Source organism: Spermophilus citellus (assembly GCF_964194105.1).
Source record: "Spermophilus citellus genome assembly, chromosome: 3".
Lineage (NCBI taxonomy): Eukaryota > Metazoa > Chordata > Mammalia > Rodentia > Sciuridae > Spermophilus > Spermophilus citellus.
Genome location: NC_138184.1, coordinates 56,250,680 through 56,267,726, shown reverse-complemented (window position 1 = coordinate 56,267,726; position 17,047 = coordinate 56,250,680). Strand labels below are relative to the sequence as shown.

Here is a 17,047-nt window from a genome sequence, read left to right as displayed (position 1 = left end):
GGCTGGTTTTCCTAATTGTACTAATTATTTCAGTTTCTATACCTTGCAGTGATCAGAGGACAATATAATATGAAGGTATGAATGAATTCTGGCTGATGAAGGTAGAGATTCTGTTTATATATAAGGCCTAAAATATGTGGTTTACTCTAGCTCTATCCAAGTTCTGGGCTAAGGGAACGTGGAGCCCTGTTCCAACTCTCACCATAATGGCATTGTGATTTCTATAGGCAACTGGTTGTTTTGTAACTGTCAAATGTATATTAGATGAAGGACAGTGAAAAAATAAGATTTGTACACTCCTGAGTATCTGGTTGAAAAATACAAATTCCATCATAACGCTACCCCAAGTTCTTACAGAAGCCTTTTGCTTCTCATAATCCATCATGAGATACATCTCGTAAGGGCAAAAAAACATGATGTCAGCATCTCCTTAAATATTCTTTTGGAACCAAATTGGGACTGAAAGTTATTGTTGAAAGGAACAATAGGAGAGTAGGGATTTCTCCCAGACATGGGGCTGGAAGAGTGGAATTTACTATGGAAGAAGAGTCAACAATCACCCTAAGAAGGAGAAGGGCATTTTGCAGAGCTGAGGTTGTAACCTATGGCACCCTTTCCGGACGGGCTGGCCATGTAGGTAACTTGAGCTACTTTAGAACATTCCCTCAATGTGCTTTCCCTGTTCACCCATAACCCAGAAAACTTTTTGATGGGAGCCCATCCTTACTTTATTGTTACTCTTCATTCATTAAAGCCTCTTTCATTTTTCTTTTCCTACCCAGTTACTTTCTCCAAAACCATAAGTAACATCTAGATATTTTAAGCCATCCTAAACTAAGAAATCCTCTTTTTTTTCCAGTTAAATGAAATTGAAATGTGTTAATAGGAAAACACCCTCATTTCATTCATTCCTATTTACAATCTGTAGAAAGCCCTCCAGTCTGAAGCCTGTGGACCTCAGAGGCTGTAGTTTGTAAAAGCAATTAAATAGAACCCAACCAACTCAGAGCATTCTTTGGAGCAGTCAGAGATGTAATCTTACCAGTATTTTTATCAAGGCAAACCTTACTGGAGTACTGGGCTAATTGGGAAAATTATCAGCCTGATAGCTTATCATCTGCAAACAGCTATTTGGGTGTTTTCCCCCCCCTGCAGTTTGCTGTCATGTCACTGAAAAGCCAGAGTCAATGCAAAATGACAAACCCTCCATGTAAATACTGCAGCATTGCACAAACCACATTTCAATCCCAACCACATCTAGATCCCACTTCTATCAAAAGAAATTGTGTACCCAAGAAACACAGTCACCCCTGTGAACAGTTTTCAGAATTCATGTTAAATATTTATCATACAGTGGGCTGTTCCATTTTTCTTTTTCATCTTCTTAAGTAAGAAGAGTGGTTTCTCAGGACCAAGTTTTACAAGTATTATTGATCATTCCAAAACATGCTTTGTTGCCTGGAGTGAAAGAAGATGTTTTTGTGTGGCTCAATTCTATTACTTTTAGTTTTATGATTATCCTTTAATTCCCTTCTAACCTAGTTCAGTTCACTTTCGGAAGAATCATTGTATGATAAAGAGTAATGATAAAAAGAAAGTAGGTTTAGAACAAAACAGATCATTTTCTAAGCCTCTGGGGAAAAAACCATCAAAAACAAGAGATGGTTCAATTAAGTAAATTCGCAAATATCCTATTATTTAGGAGGCACTATTTCTGGATTGTTTGATGCTTCTCTTTGTTTCTTTCCTCCCAGTCATTTGTGTTCAATTTTCTCATCACTCTTATTACAAGTCCCTCTCCCATCACTTGAAAAGCATATCTAAAGCTAAAAATCTGTTCAATTTTTATGTTATCTGTTCTTACTTTTTATGTCATCTAATTTAATTCTTTGGTCATTCCAAGACAAGGAAGTGCTAGGACCTCCCCTTTTACAGATAACACTGAGTCTGGGTCCTCATGTCATTTGCTCAGTATGACTCTGCTATTAGGTAGCAGAGGCAGGACTGCCTGAGTCGAGAGATGGGAGTGTTTTACTTGACCACTGGCATCAAGTTCAAGTCAATCCCTTTTTGGATCTCATGAGCAATTCTTGTAGTTTAAATATTTTAGAAAATATTGATTAGATGAGCATGTTGAGAGTATGAAATATATTAGCATTTTTTATAAGAAGATTGAATTGACTAAAGTCTGTCTTCTGGTAACAAACCCCAAAATATCAAAATGGAGATCATTCAGGTTTACTAGTGAAACCCCTGGTTTTATGTCACAGTCATTTCCTTTCTTCTAGATTTCATTTAGGATTAGCAAATTCAGTGTGACAACTTTGAATTTTATGATACAGTCTCCATGTGGTTGGTTAAAATGTATTCTATCACCTTGAGGTTGCCCACATTTCCCACAAAGCCAAACCCAGTATGTGTGGGGTGGGGGGAGTTAATGCACCTTACCTAAAATAGCTTGCTTGAGGAGATGAATAGGTAACTGTATTGGAATTCCTGGTAGAATTGCACTTTTTGTAAGAACACGGATGTTAACAAGAGGTATATGAAAGTTAAGAGCCTTTGGATGTGTTGTGGGAATATTTCCTTCTTTATTTACCAAAATGTGCATCTGGGGAGGCTATGACCCCTGGTTTAGTTGCCTAAGGAGTTTTGGTTGGCATTCCTTATTTACAACACTGACAAAGATTTACAATATCTACAAGGACATCAAACTACTTTTGGCTAAAGTAAGAAATATCTTTGAAAGAATGAGAGTTGTGCACATCGGTTGAGAAGAAAGTTATAAAAGTATTTCTGGTACAATCTGGTTAGGCCTCTTTGAATACTCTTAGAGGCATTGAGAAGGTCATTATATATTATCTAAGCAATGTTATATGTAATATTTATAATGTTATATTAGATTTATCTAAGCAATGTTATATATAATGTCCAAATTGTAGGTTTATATGAGTAGCAAATGGCAGAGATTGAGTTTCCTTATTAATGACAATAATTGGGAAAAAAACATATAACCCCAAACAGATTTGCTAAGATACAAAACCAAGTGAAATTTTATGGTAGCAATTGAGAAATTCCGAATGGTTCTGCAGACTGAATCCATGGCCATTCTGCCACCATTTTATTATTTGAGAATATTTGAATGCCTAAACTTGTTTAAGTATGGAATATTTAATCATCAAATGGCTTTTGGCTTTCAGGAGCACCTCCTCCCCAAATCATCACATATTCCCTGGCTAACTGAATTTATTTCTTTATGTCCTAAACACTGTCCCTCTGCTTAGCCAAATGGATTCTATTTCATTTCACTCTTTCCTACTTGGCGTACCCTTACCTATCCCTGCCCTATTTCTACAGAGTTCCATGCTTTACTTAGTCAATGTATCACTATGGTTTTGTAAACCACCTCTTCTCTTTGTAATATCTTCTATTTTTACCACTCATTCATATAGTTCTTTCCTTTACTATTTCACTCTTTTTTTTGAGAAAGAAGAATGATTCCCTTCCATTCCAAGTTGCTTTATTCATGCACGCTTTTTGCAGGTTGCTAACCTGGATTTGTTGATACGTTGACTTAAAAGAGTGCAGTCAATCTTGTTCACATGTTTATGTTGTATCTCCCAAATGAGATTATAGACTCTTTACAAGAGACTGTCTCCTAAGAATTCTGTCTATGCCAAGTGTCTAAAACAATGTTCCTTTAGAAATGCCAAATAAAGGTTGTTGATGCATAGATTTGCCTATTAGTCACTATTAAAATACAGGAATATTTTGTTCCAGAGAAACCAACAAAACATTACTTGAACATCTTTTACTTCTTTAGAACAATTAAAAGCAAGGACTGTTAAATTTTAGAAATTCCCATATTGTCCATTTTGTGTGTGTGTGTGTGTGTGTGTGTGTGCGTGTGTGTGTGTTGCTAGGGACTGAACCCAGTGCCTTCTGCATGCGAACCAAGCACTCTACCAACTGAACTATATCCCCAATTTTTTAAAAAATTTAAGTTGATACAGAATGCATAATGAATGTAACAGTTGTGTCCTTTAAGTGAGATGATAGTGAAGTCAAATATAAGTCATCTGCATATTATTTAACTTAAAAAAATCAAACAATTTTTGGAGTGTATGTGAAATTCGATGTTATTTAGAGTTATTTTTCAGGTCCCAAATAGGATAGCCAGAAAGCTTTATTTGACTTATCCAAGTTTATGGTAAAACTCATGGTGAATTGGAAAACACACAGACGGTTGTGTTGTAAACTTAACTAATGCTATACATCTACAGTAGCTCCCAAGAGTACCTACAGATAATTAGAGAATTAGAAAACACATAAATATAGCACATGGGGTGCGGGGAGGTGGAGAGAGGTCTCCAAACAGACTAAGCAGCAAATGTGGAGGGTACTGGTTTGTTTTCCATCCATCTGCAGGTCGCTGATTAGATTCAGCACGCTGGCCAGCTCCCCCGTGCAGGGGTTTTATAGGCCTAAGCCAAAGGAACTAGGGGAAGGAAGGCACCATCAGCTGCTATGTATTAATAGATTACCCCACAGACTGCAGCCAAGACCGTGCAGGGGAGTCGGTACATTAATATCTGAATGCTGCTCAATTCTTCGGGTGTGTCTTTCTCATCTGGGGGGAGGGGGGCACTCCTCGGCTTACCTATTCCAGCGAGTCAAAATGGGTGGAGAAAGGGCTGAGAGACCAGATGCCTTGCTTTTTCAGGGGTAGGTTCATCACAGTATAAAGTGATCTCAGTTCTTCGGAACCTAAGAACGTTCATCATAGCTTTAGGGAGGTAGGCAAAAGCAGGGGTTTCACTTAAGAAGTTGAGCTGCATGGTCGATTCGACAACACACTCAAAATTTGATTCCCGTGTATTTTAATTAGAGTGGGCGTCTGCGTAGTAAATCGCTGGAATCAGAGTTTTTACGGGTGGGACAAACTTGCTGCCCAGCCCCCACCGCCCAGGCGTGAATAGACTGGGGCTAGGAGATCGACCCTTTCTTCACCACACGGAAACTCGCACACTTCCTCTGAGTGACGGACACCTCTTGATTTGGCCTCTCCAAACGGCCTGTTCTCCGCTGGTAAAAGTCACTGGTTTCTGTATTTTTCCCTCCCCCAAGAACTTTTTTGTCCCCTGGAGGGGAACAGAGGTCAAGACAATGAGAAGTGGGGATCAAGGAGGAAAATATCCACAAAAGGGAGGGGGCTAGGAAGAAGTGAAGGCGTTAGGGTCACAAGTGCTGCGACGCTGAGGCTTTGGGGACGCTCCGCACCCTCCCCCTCTCCAAGCCCTTTGCAACCGCCCTTTACGCTGCGGACACGGGAGAGTTAAGCCAATAAACACGTAAGCGCCGCTCCCTCCCCAATCGGCAAGATGCCTCTCCGGCTCTTGGCTGCATCGACAGCTTGCAACACTCGGCATCTTTTCTGGAGGCGCCTCCTTCACCGGCTGCAGATGGCATCCGGCTGCGGGCTTGGGGCTCGCAATTGATTCTCGCCCTTGCCCACCTCGGATCCACGGACGCACCTCTCCCTTCTTCTCCTCCCCTCGCACTCCTGGGTCTAAGCCCAGCTCGCGATCGCCGGGCGGAGGAAGCAGTCGCGGCGGCCGAGGCTGAGCAGCAGCAGCAGCGCGCTAGCTCCCTGACCTGGGGAGAAGCACCCACCCGCGAGAGCCGACCTCCGGCTGCCTCCAGCGCCCCCCACCTTTTGCACCCCAAATCAGGGGCTCCAGGGACCCCCCTTCCCAGACGCCACCATGCTGGACCCTTCGTCCAGCGAAGAGGAATCGGATGAGATCGTGGAGGAGGAGAGCGGCAAGGAGGTGCTTGGCTCGGCCGCGTCCGGAGCGCGCCTGTCTCCCAGCCGCACCAGTGAAGGCTCGGCCGGCAGCGCCGGGATGGGGGGCGGCGGCGGCTCTGGGGCCGGGGTGGGCGCCGGCGGCGGCGGGAGCGGCGGCTCGAGCAGCGGCGGCGGGGCCGGGGGACTGCAGCCCAGCAGCCGAGTCGGCGGCGGCCGGCCCTCCAGCCCCAGCCCGTCGGTGGTGAGCGAGAAGGAGAAGGAAGAGTTAGAGCGGCTGCAGAAGGAGGAGGAGGAGAGGAAGAAGAGGCTGCAGCTCTATGTGTTCGTGATGCGCTGTATCGCCTACCCCTTCAACGCCAAGCAGCCCACCGACATGGCTCGGCGGCAGCAGAAGGTAGGTGCGCCTGGGAGGCCCTGGGAGCAGCCCCGGACGTCGCCAGGCGGGAGGGGCGAACAATGGAAACTGGCGGCGCAGCTGGCGAGGAGGAGTCGGAGCAGGTGGAGACCGCGCCCTGGGAGGAAGGGGCTGCGAGGCTGCCTCCCTGAGGCCCAGTCCGGCCCGGAGTTGCTGGGACCCGCGCGGGGCCTGGAGCGCAGCTCAGCGCCGCGTGCCGGGGCCTCCCTGACAGGGTGCTGGGCAAGCAGGTCCCGCTGTGTAACCCCGTAGGCTCGGGAGTGACTTGCAGCCCGCGGCGCCCAGAGAGGCCTTGCTCGCTAGCAGGGCTCCCAGCGCTCTCCAGCGGCCGGCGGCTGCGCTCAGCTCCGGCCCGCCCTCTTGGGCGTGCGCTAGGCGGGCGGGGGCACCGGCAGGTGGGGGCGCCGGTGTGCTGGGAGGAGAGCACCTCCGAGTAGTGTTTAGCTCCCGAGGACTCACGGTAGCCTCAGGGGCCAGCGGGAGAGACGCTGCGAAGGGCACCCTCCTCCCAGCTCATCAGCTGATCACCAACCCGGGTCGCCTAAGGCCCTGGGGCACCTCTCCCCACTGGTTCTTTCCAATCGACCTTCCCTTTCACACTGACTCCTGAGTAGGGGCGCGCCTGGTGGGCCTTCTGCCAGAGTCAGCACCTCCACCTTCTTCCCTTTGACCCTCTTCTCTTCCCAAGGTGACTTCGCTGCCACCTTCTGGCTCGCCGAGGCCCTCCAAACCCTGCTGCTTCATAAAGTGCAGCTAAAAAAAAAAAAAAAACCTCGCAATTATAGGCATCAGAAAAGCTTTTTGTGTCTGAGGCTGGGGCAAGGCTAAAGCGGTTCCGCGCCGCCTTTGATATGGGGAGGAAAAAAGGCGCCTATTTCTATCAGCTATTCTCCAGCCAAAGAAAGGAGGGGAGTGGTGCACGCGGCAGGGTGAGGGGCAGTGGCGGGGCGGACCAGCAGAGAAGCAGTCAGGAACCCAGGTGGAGTTAGTGAGGAAAGTCAGCAGTGAAGCTAGCAAGAAAGCCGGTGAAGCCCCCAAGGGGCGATGTGACCCCATCACATCAGGGCAGCTCTAACCCCATCAAGGGGGTTAGTTTCTTAAAAGAGACTAGTGTCTTAAAATAGTGCATTTCTCCGTTGCTGTCTTTTAAGTCTGAATTATATGTTGCTGTAGTAGAGTGTTAGATTTTTTCCATATTTATCTTACATCGTTATCTTGAGTTAGCACAGATTCCTGTTTGTTTTGCTTACATACGTACGCACATTACCCAACCCTGCCGATTTATTTCAGCCATCACAAGTTTGGATATCAGTTTTTACTAAGAAATAAAACTCATTTCCTGGCTAAGAGCCAGAGGTGGGCTCTTCACCCCACCCTCAGAGTGGCCCCTTACTTTTTTTTTTTTTTTTTTTTTTTAGTATCATAGAGCAAAAGTATTCTCAGAGCAACGAAATGTATTTTTGTTGTTGTTGTTGTTGTTTTTAAGGTTGGATGTTGGGTCCACAGAACTAGACATTTCAATTTTCAGCTTGGAATTACTGCAGTAATTGTGTCTTCTTAGCACTGCCAAATCCATCTCCAGTGTATCCCATTAGTGACAGCACTAACCAAAGATGTGCTATACTTTCACAATGAAAATAAAAAAGAAGGGGGGAAAAACTCTTTCATTAACAAAGTCTCAGTAACTGCGTCCTTTAAACAGATGATTTGTCTCCATTCCAACACTGTAACAGAAAAAAAAAAAAATCCCATGTAGACCCAATTCTTCCAAACAAACCTTCAGCCATCTGACAAAGATCATTATGAGGTCACGTTTTTCTGATCTGATTATATGTTTTACCTAAATGCATTTAAAGCTGTGGTTTTAAAGGGCAAGCTGATTCTGTTTTAACCCATGACCTTAACATCAGAGAAACTTCAGAGCAGATAGATAACATTGCCCTGTGGTCAAACTATTTTTAGTTATTGCAGGAAAATATTGCTAAATATATATCCCAGCAAAGCAACCCTAGGTCCTATTGGCTCTACTGGGAAGCTGAATATATATATCTTCTTATGTATAAGAGAAGATAAGCTTTTCCCACTGTTGTATTTTGAAGTTTTTAATGCATTTCTGGAAAAGTGTTTTTGCTCCTTCTCCAAATAAGAGTCTTAAAACTCTGATTTTTTTTCTTGAATGAATGATCAGTGAAAGTAATTGAAATGTTTTCATAATCATTGTGCTAAGACTGTGGCCAGCGAGTGGAACTGGAGAACTAAAATTAGCCTTGGAGAAATATAAACTACTTGTAAACTAAAAACGAGTTCATAATAGAATAGAAATGAACTAGAAAAACCCAGAGAGAAGTAAAATGATGTATAGAAAGGGATTTAGTGATATGGGAGGCAAAGAGATAGAACTGTCTATGAAAAGGGATTGCTGAATAGAGGAAAAGATCATATTGTAGAAAGTGTAATGCACCTTATAAAACTAAATAGTCTATATCATGCTATCACTTTTCAAGTACCCATTACTATATGCAAGAGGCCACACTTTGATCATTTTTTAAGAAGATAAACTTTATTTTGTAGAATAGTTTTAAATTGGCTGAAAACTGAAAATCAAAAGAGTACAGAGAGTTGCTACTGACCCTACAGCTAGTTTCCCCTATTAGTACTTAATATCTTATGGTAGTATGGTACAGGTGTTACAATTGAAGGAGCCCCTAGCAATACATTGCTATAAAGTCCATAGTTTATTTAGATTTCCTTGGTTTTCATCTAAATTCCTTTTTCTGTTCTTTTTAAATCATTTTTAGTTATCCTCAAACCCTATCAATATGCAAATTACCAAGAGAAAACTGAGATTTGAAGGTTTTGTGGTTGCCTAATACACTAAGTAGATAGGTAAATGAATGAGAATTAAGACATGGGACATTCTGATTCCAAAGCCTATCTTTTGAATAGGAGAAACTGGCCCAAAATATTCTAGTACAAGAACAGAAGCACCATGATAACATGTCAAGTGTACCTGTCCACCCAGGGTTATTTCTAGTTGACTTGCTGTCTACCCCTCTTCCTCTGGGAACCAATCAAACAGTCAACATGGGCATTTAGGTATTAACCTCATAAGGAATATAGAGGAAAGAGCTAAGCAGTTAGCTGGTAAATACAAACACCAGACTGTTGTCAGTTTGGCTATGTGATTCTAGCTGAAAAAAACAAGTATTTTAGCTTAAAAGAATAATTGGAAAGGAGCCAGGGGAAAAGGTGCCATTGTTTGGATAATTTTGATAGTTAATTACTTGGGTTTCACTTTTCCTAGGGTGGGGGATAAGTACCTGGGCATTCCAACCATCTTATTTCATTAAAAGACAAGACTCTGAACAGACAATTTGCAAACCCTATTTTATCATTTATAGGCATATTTTGCTTGCATTTCTGTGACTCTAAATATAACTTGATGGTGTTCATCATTTATGACCCAAACAAAAAATTCCGTACCCGACTGTCAAAATTTAGATTTCAGCAACTCATAATGACAACAGTTCTTTGCTTTCCCTGCCCCCTCTTCCCCCCACCCCTTCTTTTGTCAGAATGGTAGAATGAATACCTAGAAGTTGGCATAGCAAAGCTACACCATCTGTTTCTAAACTGTGTAGTAACGGTGATGGGTGGCTACCTCGTGTGAACTAGCTACATATAGATGTTACTGAGGGCGTGTACAAGCAGGCATTGTAAACAATTCTGTGTAATATTTAGATTGACAGCACCATTATTTTTAATTGGGAATCATTCATCATGCCTGGATTACGAAGAGTCTGAAGCAAGCCTTCTTGTATATGTGGGAGTGTGTGCCTGTACCTCTCTGTGCAGGTATTTATATGATGGTAGGAAGGAGTGATCCTAAAATTGTGTCTACTTCATGGCAACTCCTATTTCATTCAGGAGGCCTTGATGACTGCACCAAATGTGTTATAAATTCAAGCTACTCATTTCCATGTGATTCAGCTTATAACCTTCCCCTGAAAGTACAGTCAATGTTGAGTCACTTTTAGCCATAGAGAATCCATGTTTACCCATTTACTTATTTGGCTTTATTTGGGCACAACTCAACAGCGAGGCTTTTCATAAAATTTAAGACCTAGTTAAGTCTGTGTGTGTGTGTGTGTGTGTGTGTGTGTGTGTGGATTTTAAATCAATAATAGTGATTCATTCATTCTGATATGCTTGGAGGCCCTTGGATTGCTCCACTATTCAAAATTCTTAAGGTTTGCTTTGTCAATGCAAAATATGATTTGCATTCAAAAAAATAAAATGTCTAACCTTTTGAGAGAACTAAGTAACTGTTAAACCAGATTTCCTTCCAGCAGAATTACATGTTTCTCTTTTCATCAGAGGGAGAATTGAATTATTTAAATATGTTTTTTGACATTTTCCCTGCGATCTCTTTGATGCAGACAGAACTGTTATGCCCTGGTACCAGCAGAGACTTTCTGAAGATGCAGAATCTAGAAGAAGTAATAAAAGAGGTTTTTGCCTCATTACACACCTGAAATAGCCTCCTGCTTCCCTAAAACTGGACTGAAGGACAAAGGAAATTAAATCTTTCATTCCTGAAGAATTGCACTGTGTAAAGTAATAAAAGTCAAATGATTCAGGGATCTTTCCCCTGCAAAAGCAAATTCAATACACAATCATAGGCTATCACTTTGAAATATGACCAGTATTTGATTTGGGGCCAGGTCTCTACAAACCGAAGCTGAAAAAGATGAGGAGAATTCTCATGTCCAACTGAGTTTTAAATAACCCACTGCACCAAGCACTCTTCCAAGCTTGAAAGCAAGAACCAAAAGCTGTCTGAAAGATGAGCTTGCTGATTTAGGGGAGTTTAGGCTTCAGTTGGGAAGAGGACATATATATGTGTCAAATATGTTGGGAGAAGGAAAGTATTTAATAATAAGAAGCTGATTACAAGCTCTAAAGGAGAGAAGGGGGAAAGTGCATATGCATAGATACATAAAGATTGGAAGTGATACAGGGAGAAATCCAAGAAGGAAGCAGGCTAGTTCAGGTCTTGAAGAAGGAACACAGTTGGGTAAGCAGAAGGAGGGACAGGTACTCTAGTCTGCAAAAGAGCAGGAGGCAGAAGGAATGTAGAGAAGAGTCCCTGCTGGATTGGAAATGTTAGATCATTTTGATTCCTAGTGGCAGAATCCTAACTCAAGTGGCTGAATCAAAAAGAAAAGAATGTGGCGGGCAGGGGGACAGCTTCTTAGTGGGTATCATTGGAAAACCCCACATAGAAAGAGAGTCTATAAGTTCAAATGAATACAGAATTTTGAAAAGCTAGGTGATGGGGAAAGGCATGGCTATTGGAACATGCACTGGAGCTCAAACATGACCACCAATGAATTGCTGATTGTAGGCAAGTTGTTGGTCCCTGGGGTTATTTCTTCTTCATTTGAAGATGGGGATGGAGAAGCTCCAGGAGATTTCTAAGGTCCCTCCCAATGTAATCACTTGTTGTTCTTTCTGGACCATGAGGTCACTCTTTATGAAGACTTATAAGTTCTTGGGGCTGAGGTTGTGGCTCAGAGGTAGAGTGCTCGCCTACCATGCGTGAAGCACCCGGTTCAATCCTCAGCACCACATAAAAATAAAAATAAAAAAATTAAAGATATTGTATCCACCTATAACTAAAAAATAAATAAGTATTTTTTTAAAAAGACTTATAAGTTCTTTAAAATTGGACTTGCTTATGTTTTTACAAGATATGGCACAGTCTTCAAAGAATCCCTGATGGTTAGAGATGAAGTTAGAATTTGTTGAACCCAACTTCTTACATTTTCAGATGAGGAGATCCGATCTCAAAAGGTTAGAAGAAAACAGATCTCATGGGAGAGGTTTAGCCTACCCCAGAGAGCCATAGAGGTACTTTGTTTACAAAACACTTTCCAAATTTTTCAGTTTTTTGTTTTTGAACTAATTATCAACATTTAAAGCTATCAAGATTCTCTCTCTCTCTCTCTCTTTTTTTTAATGTGGATTTCTGGCTTCTCTTAAAATGGGAAGATGTTGCAGGACTAGGCCAAAGTTTTCATAGATTTGCAAAAGGTAACAGCAGTAAGACTCCCCAGCCATCACTTAAATAGTGGAATCTTCATCAAGTTTAACTGAATTATACTGTTCCAAGTGGAAAATCATATATACATGCGTGCAATAAGACGGCAGCTCATGGTTTTTGTTGACACCATTTCTTAACAAGTATTGATGGTTAGGTCCTGGCCCCTGTAAATCCTCCTAGTGAGTAATCTGGAATTTTGAAGTCTATGCTGTTTCTTGTTATTGTAACAGTTTATTGTTTCTGCACAGTTGTAGCAGTGAGGGTCAGAATCACCTTTTTATTTTTTGTCTGCCGCTCCAAGCAAGTGATGGAATGAATTTTATGTTCTTAACAGGAAATAAAAGTAAAGAAGGCAGCCAATAGTTTGAGGCTGGTAGTTGCTATGGATAATCTTGACAGACGGTGAAGAACAGAAGTTAAGATCTTAGATTCTGAATCTACAAGGCCTGCGTTTGCTTCCTAACTGTACCAGCCTGTTAGAGGCTCTGTGATCTTGGGCAATTTATTTCATCCGTCTGAGGTTCCGTTGACTCACCCTCCTGTAAAAACGGGCTAGCAGTGGTACCTCCATGATTGGATTCCTGTGGAATTGAGATAATCAATCAAAGCTCTCAGAAACAGGTCTGGCATGCAGTTCAGGCAATGTACGGATTAGCTCTTGTTATTGATAGATTGATATATGTGCTGTGTATTATTTTTATTGCTATGTTGATATATGCAGCAATGTATTATTTTTATCTGTAAAAGGATCAAGCAAATTAATATATGTGAAGTTCTGGCCAGAGAGAGCCTTATAGTTGTTATCCTCGTCATCAACATGATGAGCAGACCCAGGAGGCAGGTGGTTTAGATTATAGCATCCTCCACAAGCCAGCTGGGGTCAAGGGCACAGTGCATCCTGCTTTCTTCTTTCATTGAGCCGCTTTACTCATGTTACTTCAGACAAAGAATGGGCCATCTCTCTGGCTTTAAAAACTCACTTTGAACAAAAGCATCAAGGACAGGATTGCCAGGTGATTTGTCAAATGGTCGATGCCAAGCACACTTTGATGGGGTACGGGTGCCACATTATCAGAGGACTTGTAAAGGGTCCCACAGCAGTGCCTACTCCCCATGTGGCCTTTCTTATTCTTGCTATTATGGAGGAGGTCACTTACCTCTTCAAATCTTGATATTTTGGTCCTGATTCTAATGTCTTTTTTTGAAGTGTTGAATGATGTAAGCCCGTAATCCCAGCAGCTTGGGAGGCTGAGACAGGAGGATCGCAAGTTCAAAGCCAGCCTCGGCAACTTAGCAAGGCACTAAGCAACTTAGAGAGACCCTGTCTCTAAATAAAATACAAAAGAGGACTGGGGATGTGGCTCAATGGTTAAGAACCCCTGGGTTTAATCCCTGGTACAAAAAAAAAAAGCGTTGGTTTACCTTATTGGTATTCACTATTGCCATTACAAGTAATCTCACCAATCACATGTTTTTATATGTGTGTAAGGAGTAAATTCTAAGAATATCTGACTAACTGTAAGTGCATCTATCTAAATATATATACATATACGTATACACACGCATATGTATTATTCATCTATCGAGGAAAAGAAGTCTCACGTGAATAGACAATGTGCAGACAGACCACAGTGAGCTTCAGCTCTGTTCTCAGTCCCTGGTTCAAATTCTTGCTTGCTTTTGTGACCTGATGCTGGGTGATTGTTACAATTTGGACATGAAGTATCTCCCCAAACCTCCTGTTAGTGCAGGCATATATTTAGAGGTAAAACGACTGGATTATGAGAGCTGTATCCTAATCAGTCCTAATCGGAAGGTGGATCTCTAGGGACAAGCCCTGGAAGGGAGAAATCTTCCCTGTGGTCCTTTCCCTCACTTTCTCTCTCTGCTTACTGACCCCACCATGAGCTGAGCAACTTTCCTTCTGGGCCCTTCCCCCAGAATGTGCTGCCTCAGCTCGGGCCCAGAGCAATGGAGCTGGCCATCTATAGACTGAGACTTCTGAAACCATGAGCCCCAAATAAACTTCCCCTCTTCTAATTTGCTCTTGTGGGGTGTTTTGGTCACAGCAACGCAAACCTAACTTAGACGGTGATCTTGTGCAAATTATCCATCTCTTTATGTCTTCATGTTCCCGTTTGTAAAATTGGGAAAAAATAATAGAGAGGATTACAAGAAAAGAAGGATGCCAGTTGTTTGGCAAGACCTCGGGATGGGATGATGCTCAGCAAATGTGAGCAGCAGCAGGAATAATAGCGCTCATGCATTTAGGTTCACTAAAGGTCCCCACACTATTTCATACTTAGACACCTTTGCTGGGGTCACTTCTTATTCTAGAAGGTCTTTCTCGCCTTTCTTCCTTGGATTTGTTCTTTGTTCTTTAATTAGCTCAAGTGTCATCTCCTTTAGGAAACTTTATCAAACCTTCATACTGGGCTCAATCTCTCACAGCTCTGTAGTCTGCCCTTCTTAGCTCCTGTGCACTGGCTTAAATTAGCTGTTATGCCAGGTGGGGTGGCACACACCTGTCATCCCAACGGCTCCCGAGGCTGAGGCAGGAGGATCGAGAGTTCAAAGCCAGCCTCAGCAAAAGTGAGGCCCTAAGCAACTCAGTGAGACCCTGTCTCTAAATAAAATACAAAATAGGGCTGGGGATGGGGCTCAGTGGTGGAGTGGCCCTGAATTCCTTCTGTGGACCTTTAGTGGACCACCCTGACTCTGGGGACAAAAAAAAATTATCTTTTATGTGTGCCTCTCTCTCACCAGCCTTTAAGAACCCCCAAAACAAAGTCACTGTACTCCATTTGATTTCCCCATCCTCCAAACAGTGTTTGGGCACACAGTAGGTGTTCAGCAAATGTTTAGTCTTCTCACTGACACTTTATTTCCTAGAGAGTTTTGAAGATGAGGAAGTGAAGGGATTTTTAAATACAATCTACTTGTACTATAGAGATACAAGTTATTTACTTTGATAAAATCTTCTCAGTGGAAAACATGAAGGGTGAAGCAATTACCAAGTGATTTCAAGATAATTTATGCCACGGAAACATTCTATCAATTACCTCAAGACTTGGCTTGTTTATACCAAGAACTGACAAATTCCTAGTTCCAATATGGGCAAAAGTCTCTTAAAAGCCATGCACAATTATGAGTCGCTTGCAATAGCTAAATCTGAATTGAACCGTAGTGCATGTCTAAATGGGCAAACATCAAAATAAAAATGAGCCACAGTGAGAACTAAGTTTCTATGTTGGGTTTGTGTTTTATAACAAACTGTATTTAAATTAGCTTTCTCTGAGGGAAAAAGTCAAGAGCATTATAGTGAAAGTTAAGCTATATATATATATATATATATATATATATATATATATATATATATATACACACACACACACACACACACACACATAAATACATATATACATATATTATATATATGTATATGTGTATACCATTCCCAGCCCTTTTTATTTTTTAATTTTAAGTTGCTTAGGGCCTCTTTAAATTGCTGAGACTGTCTTTGAACTTGTAATCCTCCTGCCTCAAGCCTTCCAAGTGGCTGGGATTATAGGAGTGCACCACAGTATCTAGTTGCTTAAAATATCATCAGTCACAAGGTTGTCAAAGTTATGTCATAGAGCCTGTAAGTTCTGTATGTTTAGACATAACTGTGCTTCTTTTCTAGACTTTTATTCTTTTATGAGATTCTGGCATTATTTTCCCTGTTCTTTGAATGTAAGCTGTCTAAGGTCTCTTCCAGATGGAGCGAGAATATAAATAAATTATAACTCTAGGACTATTGCATATTGAACATGTAAGAAGAACATAATATGCATGAAATATCTATTTAAAAAAGGACAATTACGTCTTAGGTCTGGCCTTTTCTTGATACCTTTCACTACTCAGAGAGAAAAAAATTGCCCTTTACTGTATCATTCCTTTCATTTTAACAAGTGGGAAAAAAGATTTGAAAAATGCATTGAATTATCAAGTCTTCAAATATTCCAATCTGCCGGCTGGTATTGTAAAATTGAGAGATAGGGAGGAAATTGATCATGTACTGCTGGCCTTTCCGCAGACTATGAGAGGAAAATATCAACTTCATCTTTGGTAGTTCTCTAAATCACTTCTGTACAGTAGTAAAGTTCTGAGATACTTTGAAATCAACTTTTTTTTTTTAAGTTCCCAAGTGTTGCAGGAGCACATGCTAAACTACAAACCCTTCAGGGGCTTTAACGTTTTTCAAGAAGACAATGGGATTTTGGCAAACACGCAGAGAATCTACTGTGCCACTTAAGAAAGCAAATGGAAAACATTGAAAATTTTTTGCAAATAATTACGCCTTCTGCAGAAAAAAAACAGCCTTTTGGTGTGGATGGTAGGCTCAGAGTTGTTTAAGCAAATGAGTTGAAATATATCTATGAACATCGACTTTGGCGATTGTTTTTTCTGAAATATGTAGCAACTGCTGTCTATAAAGCAGCGTGTTGTAACATACTGTGCTCAAAACATTTCTTGGGGGCTTTTCCATATTCAGTGTTTGTTTGTTAGACATCGTCAGACAATGTTATACATTGTTTAGAGACACTTGTACATACAAGGAACTTACTAGATCCTATAGGCAAAACAGCACAGAGATGTTTTAGACAGCCCTCCTGTCCTCTGGGAATCTGGTGGTCTGGTTGGGGATTGGAGGAGCACCTACATAGAATAGTGG

The 17,047-nt window shown here is 41.7% G+C and overlaps 1 protein-coding gene across 6 annotated transcripts in view; it reads left to right on the top strand.

Moving 5' to 3' along the window:
• Nucleotides 1-4,966: 4,966 nt before the first annotated feature.
• The window catches only part of CADPS (calcium dependent secretion activator), a 479,847-nt gene continuing 467,766 nt past the window's right edge, over nt 4,967-17,047 (top strand). For all 6 annotated transcript variants that reach the window (XR_014020728.1, XM_081283086.1, XM_081283087.1 and 3 more), the window contains exon 1: nt 4,967-6,203. Coding sequence is in view for 5 of the 6 variants with exons in the window: in XM_081283086.1 (XP_081139212.1) it covers nt 5,766-6,203 (438 nt within the window). In the remaining variant the exon portion in view is untranslated. The remainder of the gene's footprint in view (nt 6,204-17,047) is intronic.